The following is an 8,908-nucleotide window of genomic DNA, read 5'->3' as shown; positions in this document are numbered from 1 at the left end:
TCATGTGGCTAGTTCTATGTATATTGTTAAAAAAGTCAAAATTAAAACATTTTAATCACATAAAATGTTTATATTCTTGTTATAAATCATTTGCAACTTTCTTTCAAAATTATGTTTTAGATCTTTTTTAAAACAATGAAATCTTAGCGCGCTAAAATTGCTGTGGTTAAACAGCATCATCTCATTTAAGTGCAGTTTATGCAGCTCACTGCCGCTCATTTCACACCAGCTCATCAACCTCTCACTCCAAGACTCTCTCACTGACTCTAATGTCCTGCCACTGACATACAAAACCTTTCATGCCGCCGCACCCATTTAATTTTCTGAGCTCCTTTTTCTTCTCCTCTCTGTCCCCAAAACAACCTGCCCCTGCAATGCACTACCCCTATCCATCTCTGCTGACAACACTATTGATTGTTTTAAAGTTATGCTATAACATGACAAATTGCCAAATGCTGAAATGAATAAAGTAGACAAAAATAGCCAGAAATGACATATGAGGTAGATGTGTAAATAATTGGATCAATTGAGAAGAGAAGTGCAATATTTAATTTGTAGTTTAGCTGTGATAGTGGCTGTGTGTCTGTGATAGTAGTGTGGTAGTGTTAACAGAGCAATACAAATGCTCCTACAGAGGGTTGCAGTGAGGCACTGTATATATTGAGCTTATTATACTGACAAATGCATTGGAAAGTGAAACTTTACAGACATTTCTTTTTTAGAATAAATACTTTTTTTAACCTGTACAGAGCATGGTTAATAAGAATTTCTTTATTTATTAATATTTGTTTTTGTCTCACACAGAAAAGCCTGTTTCGGTGGAGCTGAGCTGCGGGGCTGGACCCAGCCATGTAGTATTGGAGCCAGGTTTGCCCCTCTTGCTGGACTGCAACCTTGGGGCCAGCGATACACCTTTCAATGTCACCTGGCTTCAGGATGGCCAGCCTCTTCCTCTGGAGGGGGGTGACTTCCTGCAGTATTTGGCTAACGGATCCCTCCTCCTGCTGCCAACCTCTCAGGGCGTGGAGGGCAGCTACAGCTGTGTGAGTGCCAGTGCCCACGGAGCCCTGACCAGCCGGACTGTTAATGTTCTCCTAGCAAGTAGGTGTCCAGCAGATACATTTGCAAATCCTGCAGTGATTTGCAGGTTCATGCCCATGTATGGCATCTGTTTTTTTGATTAGTGAAGTGTATCAAAATGAATGCAAATCAAAGCTTGCATGATGCAAGTGTAGGTCCCTGGATTAGCTATAGGTGTATAGGTGCAATATGTAAATATGATAAATAAAGTGGTTTATTCTGTCTTTCTATAGCACTGATAGACCAGGAATCAATAACTCACTGCATGCACTGTATAAAGTTCATGGATATATAGATAGATAGAAAATAAAAGATTAAATAGATGGAGTACTACTGAAACTATTAGTAAATTAATCGATTAGTTGATCATCAGAATATTAACTTGCAACAATTTTAAGTAAAAATTCCAAAAATGTACTGGTTCCAGCTGCTCAGATGTGAATATTTGCTGCTTTTTGGAGTCTTCTTTAATAGTAAATATTGCATGTCTTTAGGTTTTTAGACTCTCGGTTGTCCAACACAAGGAATTTGGAGACTTCACCTCAGGGGAATTGAGATGGACCTGACATTTTATAAAAAGGAATCCTAAAGTCGGGGCTACAAAAGTCATTTTATTAAGATAATTTGTTGCATGAAAAATAAACTTTATAATATATTAAAATCATGAAAGCACACTTTATGCCTGGATATTTGTGATGGTATATACAACATCTACGTTATTGTCATTACATGTGTTGGGGCAGACAAAGTGATGAAATGGCAGGAAGAGGTAGGTTATAGTGTCACTGATGTGACGGAAAGTTATTGGTTTTAATCATTCATCCATTTAAAGCATTCAGTTGGGTATGCACACACATAGAGCAATGTTATTTGTCCGATTTGTCAAGGCAATTTCCTTTCATGCACAAAGTTGAACTTGGTTTTCCTCTGCCTCCGACCCCTAATTTCCACCGGATGCGTAACGGCTGTGGGTCCAGTCCGGAACGGCAGGGGGGTCATTAGGTTTCCATCAAAGTCAATGTGTGTATTTCCACGGACTGCAGAACGGCTGCATCCCGAATTCGTCGCAGCTCCGGCGATCAGTAGCCCCTTGGAGCAGATACGCAGATCTTCTATTTTTGCCGGACGCCAGAGAGCTCCGCCGCAATACAGCACACGGCAGATAGTGTGGGACAGGAAGTCGATCACAGAAACAAAATAAAACATCCAGTTAATTTTCTAAATAAAGTAGACCGTGCTCACAGCGGATCATATTTCCCTGCACTGGTAACAAAGTTGTTTCCCCTCTACTCCTCTGGATGGAAACAACATGTTGTTGTTTTCGTGGTTCTGTTCTATGTGAATTTGCGAGATCTTGTGGGTCCTCGAGACTTCAGCTGACGGACGGCGGAGCACGGAGCCGTCACGCAGCCGTTATGCATCCGGTGGAAATTGGGGGTAATACTGGTGGAGTGCTAACAAGTGTCCTATGAGCAGGTACACTTTTAAACAACAGTCTGTTAAAAGGCACACATTAAAGGAGGAATGGTGGGTGGAAATGAAAGAACTTAACAGGAAGATGAGGGTGTGAAGGATGAGAGGACTGTAGCTTTTTAATCGCCCCTCCAAAGAGGCCTCTTTCTCTCACACTTGTAAGTGGTAGTCTTTATTTAGTCATTAGCTTTGTGTATAATGAGACAGGATCCTTTGTGGATGCCCCTGCTTTTGTCTGCTGTCACATGCTTATTTATGAGGAGCTCTTGTTTAAGGGACAATAAGGAGTAAAGGAGGGGGATGGGGGATGAATGGTGAGAAGGCGGAAAAGGCTGAAGAGAGTTTCCAGTGGTGGAGAAAGGAGATGCTTCAGAGACCATTAGGAATGACCTTCAGTTTGCGTCTGTGTATACGTGCATGTATATTTATGTGTGTGTGTGTGTGTGTGTGTGTGTGTGTGTGTGGCTATTGAATTAAATCTGCGGCGAGAGACTTTGAGATAGATGTGACCAGTGTGCAGGAGGTCAAAGCCAAACTGCTTCAACATTGACATTGAGCGGGCATTCTCATTTCTTACTGCGTCTTCACCAGCAGAAATAAGACTGAGGAGAGAACGTAGCAGAGATCACATCTGTGAAAACACATTACCAAACCCACCTTCTCCATTTTCCCAGTTGCAGCTTATGATACACGTGGCTTTGTCTAAAAGAATGTGAATGCATTGCAAAGTGAGAGACAGTGAAAGACGTCTGCTTCTTCTTTAGATACGGCTAAACAGTATTTCAGTCTCTAGCTCACCCTTCTCTCGGCAATATGCCAAAGGCAGCATGCAGTGTGCACATTAAATTTCCCCAACACATCAACGGGTAAATGATGATGCAGGGGGAAAAAGCAGCTTTTAATGTTAATTAGACCAATTAACCTTTCATATTATGAGACTGTTGAGGTGAATGTCATATTTTCTAAATCCTACCAGCTTTTGCAACCCATTAGTGTCAAATATCTGATGTCATAATCATAAATGTGTGCTGCATTTTTGCTCTTCATTTACAAAGGACCTTGTAGCCGAAATGTATTTCTGTACTTCCTGTACTGTTTCTTGTATGTACTGTAGTTCACTTTAATTTCAAGCTTAAGAAATGGATATTTTGTTGGTGTTTTTATTTTTTTCATTTTCAACTCACATGAGGGTCCCATGATTTTAGTAAATTTGAATGCATACAATCTTCATTAGTTGCAAAATGCACAACTCTATGCACCCAGAGAATACATTTTCAAGATGAGAAATGATACAGTGGGGTTTAAAAGTCTGGGCACCACAAGTAAAAATTTGTATAAATGTGCATAAAAAGCCAAGAAAAGATGGAAAAATCTCCAAAAGGCATCAAATGACAGATTAGACATCAGTATAATATGTCACAAAAAGTTAAAGTTTATTTCCATCATTTACACTTTAAAAATAACAGAAAACTAAAAAATGGCGTCTGCAAAAGGTTAGGCACCCTGCTGAGTTAATACCTTTTAACGCCCCCTTTGGCAGGTATCCCAGCTTGTAAATGCTTCTTGTAGCCAGCCAAGAGTCTTTCAATATTTGTTTGTGGTATTTTTGCTAATCTTCCTTACAGTCTTCCAGTTCTTTGAGATTTCTCGTCTGTCTGTCATGCACTGCTCTTTTAGGGTCTATAGATTTTCAATTACGTTGAGGTCAGGACTTTGTGAAGGCCATGGCAAAACCTTCAGTTTACACCTCTTGATGTTATCCACTGTAGCTTTTGAGGTGTGTTTAGGATCATTATCCATTTGTAGAAGCCATCCTCCTTTAACTTCAGCTTTTTCACAGATGGCATCAAATTAGCGTCCAAAACTTTCTCAGAATTTTACTCGTGAAATGTTCCCTGTGCCACTGGCTGCAATACATCCCCAAAGGCCCGATTGATCCACCCCCATGCTTAACAGAGGGACAGAGGTTCCAAAAAGTTTTACTTTAACCTCATTGGTCCAATCCTCCTGGATCCTGCAGTCAAACGTGGGTTTTGACTTGCTTTACTCACAATCCTGCGTGCTGCCCTGTCTGATATTTTTCTTGGTCTTCCAGATCTTGCTTTAACTTCCACTGTTCCTGATGACGGCCGTTTCTTGATTACAATCCAAACAGAGGATATTGGCCTCTGAAAACGCTTTGCTATCTTCTTATAGCCTTCTCCTGCTTTGTGAGTGTCAACTATTTTCAGTTTTAGTTTTCTAGACCACTGCTTAGAAGAACCCATGGTGCTGATTGTTGGGGCAAGGTCAGATGAGTCTGGGCATTTAAAACCTTAAGACTGACATCACCTTGTCTTTCCAGACAATGATTGAGAACAATCCATGACACCCCATGGTGCTGATTATTGGGGCAAGGTCAGATGAGTCTGGGCATTTAAAACCTTAAGACTGACATCACCTGGTCTTTCCAGACAATGATTGACAACAATCCATGACACCCCATGGTGCTGATTATTGGGGCAAGGTCAGATGAGTCTGGGCATTTAAAACCTTAAGACTGACATCACCTGGTCTTTCCAGACGATGATTGAGAACAATTCATGACACTGTAAGGTCTCAGCTTTCCAAAGGGGGCGGTGGAAGGCTATAAACTCTGCTCTGATGCCATTTGGAGATTTTTCAATCTTTTCTTGACAATTTCCTGGGGTGCCTAAACTATCAAGCCCCACTGTAGTGCATACAGTATGTCTCACATTATTAGAAAAAATTCCAATGCGGAAGGCCTGCATGATTAATTATTACAAGCCGACTGCATCAAAAACGCTACTTCTATCTTCTCTGAGTGTTAAACATAGATGGTATAAAATAGGTTTCAAAGCGCTCCAAAGCACTGCATTGCTCTCCCTTCTCTTCATTGATGCCTCTTAAGTATTTTAACAGGCTTGTGTTGATGTGCAATGTGCTATAGGTGCCAAAAGAATCCTTGTTTGGTACTGCCAATTTGTTTTGTTTTGTCATGATTCATGTGTGCAATAAACATTACACTTTGTGAGAAAAAAAATCATGGCACAGAATTGAGATATCAACTCTAAGCAAAAATAATTGTGATTCATATTCTTCCCCGAATCCTGCAGACCTACCAGGCAGAAACATTTTATTTAACAAAACGTACCACAAAATCACTGTAAATGGCTTCCTTTTGGCAGTGTTTCTGTTTGACAGGTTATTCCTACAACTTCCTAAAACTAAATTTGACAGTGTACTGTAAATAGGAAATAAAAATGTCATACCACACACATTTACCAGTTGCTATTACAAATATCTGTTGAGGCCACGCTTACTTTCATTTTTCAGACTGTTAGTCAGCCTGAAAGCTGGATAGCAAAGAGGTCACAGGTGGAATTATCTGCTTGCACAAGAGGAGGGGAAAAACACTGCAATCTGATAGCTGTGGGGCCAAAGAGTGGGGCATGGATAGAGGGACAGACAGAGAAAGAGTCCGAAGTAAAGTTAAAGACAGGAGAGAGAGAAAGAGAGAGAAGCAGTGAAAAAAGACATAATGAGAGGGAGCAAAGAAAGATGAGATGGGGACTTCTTAGGCAGTGCATCAAAGGGTTACACACTTTAAACAGCAGTGCCCACAGAGTTGCGTGAAAAGGTTTTTTAAACATAGATAGACCTTGTTGCTTGACCTTGTTGCTTGTCCCTTGATAGGTCGCCTTTTACTTGAAGTTTTCCTCTAAAAAATGGTGCCAGGCAGTCTGTCATGGAATTTCATTGCAGGGGAGATTCATAGAGTCCTGGGAAAATACTAATATGAGTAAGCTTTGACAGTGTGGAGGTGGAAGCCCAGTCAGTCATCATTGTTCCATCACAGCATGGGCTAATGGCCTTCTCCATACACTGGCCACCATATGCATTAAAGTGTGCTCATGTGCACTCTTGCTGATCAGCTGTTGTTCACCACTCACATACAGACAGTCTGTGATTCATCAACGTAATCAAGCAGTCAAATGGACAGGCATCAAGGCCCACATTAGTGAAAACACTTATACACAAGTAGCTTGGCACAGATGCACTCAAGTTTTTACACACACACGCAGTGGGTCTGATACCTTGCCGGGCACTCTCCGGCCCTGTTAATCCAAACTTCCACTAGGGGCGTCTGAGCTCTCAGAAGCTGCTCTCTGATCTGCTAAAAATCCTTGCTAGGTATACTTTTGATGGAGCCATGGGGCCTTGTACACGCTGAGCAGGCGGTGCAACAGCTAGAGCATGTTCATTTTCAAAATACATACTCTGTGCAAACTCCCAATCGTACATCACTTAACTATTTTAACAACTAAAACATAGCCACAAGTCTTTGAATGATGATGTCTTCTTCTGAATGTTCAAGGTGTGGTATGACGCACAGCAGAGGACTGAACAAAATTGGAACATGGTACATCTTTGCCTGGTGGAATCCCCCTGTTCTAGGTGGTGTGTTTACAAGAGGGCATCTTGTTATGTATTTACTAGAAGTGATAGGGGTTAGATGTCAACTCTCGTGCAAAGCTTGCTACACAACAAGCATTGCAAGTGTTTCTGAAATGAATTAAATACTTTCTACTACCATGGCCAGCCTCTGTATACTCTTTAAAAAACTTTGTTCTTTAAGCACAGTTGGAAAACACAGATGGCCAGTTTGTTGCCATGACTAACAGTATGTGTGATTGGTGTTAAAATATTATTGGATATTCTGCCCTTTGTCTCCTCAAGCTTCCAGTGGTTTAGAGGAAATCTTTTCCAAAGAAATAGTGTAGCTTGACATCTTGAGGCAGCCATGTGATTGGAGTTTGAAAACACCCAGAAATAGAAATACGTTTGGCCAACTGTCAGGTTTTGCACTCAGTCTGCCCTTCCATAGTTTTGTTTGTATAAAGTCAAATGACATCCCACTGTGTCTCCACTCTTATGCAACTTTTTAGCCATGCTAGCTGGCGGCTATATGCATGTATGTTGGTCTGTTGGCTGGTGGGATGACCACCACTTCCCTTTGGTCCTGATCAGAATATCTTGACAACTATTGGAGGGATTGCCATAAACTGTTTTACCACCATGGTGCCCTGAGGATGAGTCGTAATGACTTTGTTGGTCACCTGACATTTCATATATCCTGCACCAGCAGGTAAAAGATCTCAGCATGTACTAAATGGATGGGCACAAAACATTGTTCAGATATTCATGGTTTCCAAGTGATCCTGAACATTTGTGGTTTTGATATAATGTCTCATCAACTATTAGATGTATTGTCAGTGATATTTGGTTCAAACATTCATGTCCCCATCAGGAAAAATTATAATATCCTTTGACTTTTTAACTGATGCCATTTTCAGGTCAAAATTTCACTTTGTCCAATGTTTCGGTTGATGACATTCCCCTCACCTGTACTTTTTTCTTCATAGCTAATAAGCAAATGTTAGCATGCTACCTATTGAGATAGGGTGGTGAATTTGAAAAGCATTATACATGCTAAAAATCAACTTGTTTGCACTGTCAGGATAACGACATCAGCAATTAGCACATAACACTGTTGTGCTTAACTACAGTCTCACATACTGCTACACTCATGAACATTTCATGGCCCATTTACATGGCTTGGTCCAAACTAGAGTGACACAAAACAAAGAGCGTCCCAAACTTTTGCCAATAGAAACACTTTTAGAATCAGAGCAGTTGGATTCAGCGCAGCAGTTTGTTATGAAAATAGAAATTGTTCATAAGTCACTTCCCCGAGTAAACTCAAAAACAGCTATCACTGAAATACTAAGCAGTGTGTTCAACAGATCAAGCAAAAGGGCTAGAAGAAACTGACAGTCTTGCTGATAAAAAAATAGTGTGGTATAAAGTGTGGTGAGTAGTATCGCCTGATGTAAAATGCAAATACAGTAATTGAAATTGGGATCTTTGACAGCAAATTACACGTTATCTCTAAGTAAGCCTGATATTTTGTAAATAAGCTGTGTAATTTCTTCACACAGTATCTCTGCTACAAGTAACTATTTGAAATGCACGAATCAGCTTTGTCCTTCCTGCAGGGTAGATTCCTGTATGGAACAGTGCTGGATAACATGTTTTCATTCTGTGCAAATCTGGTCTGAATCGGTTTGCATTAACATTATTGTGTTATTAGCATTAGCTTCACATGGAGAAACGTGTTGCAGAACTGGTAAAGAAACCATAAAGATATCTGATTATAAACAATTTTTGTTTTGAGATGCATTTATTTATTCAACCTCGCCTTGTGGTACATTTTACTGAACACGAAAATGATGTGATATAATGAAATTATGGTGGTTTTATGCCATTACTGCAAAAATAGGCCACTGTGTTT

At 40.4% G+C, this 8,908-nt stretch overlaps 1 protein-coding gene across 3 annotated transcripts in view; it reads left to right on the top strand.

The window, feature by feature from the left end:
- igdcc4 (immunoglobulin superfamily, DCC subclass, member 4) overlaps positions 1–8,908 on the top strand; it is a 60,198-nt gene that overhangs the window by 16,933 nt on the left and 34,357 nt on the right. For all 3 annotated transcript variants that reach the window (XM_034878908.1, XM_034878899.1, XM_034878890.1), the window contains exon 2: positions 805–1,101. In XM_034878908.1, coding sequence (XP_034734799.1) covers positions 805–1,101 — 297 coding nt within the window. The remainder of the gene's footprint in view (positions 1–804; positions 1,102–8,908) is intronic.

The sequence above is a fragment of the Etheostoma cragini genome, chromosome 1 (assembly GCF_013103735.1).
Source record: "Etheostoma cragini isolate CJK2018 chromosome 1, CSU_Ecrag_1.0, whole genome shotgun sequence".
Classification (NCBI taxonomy): Eukaryota; Metazoa; Chordata; class Actinopteri; order Perciformes; family Percidae; genus Etheostoma; species Etheostoma cragini.
Note: the sequence above shows the minus strand (reverse complement) of the source record. Positions and strands in the feature narration are given on the sequence as shown.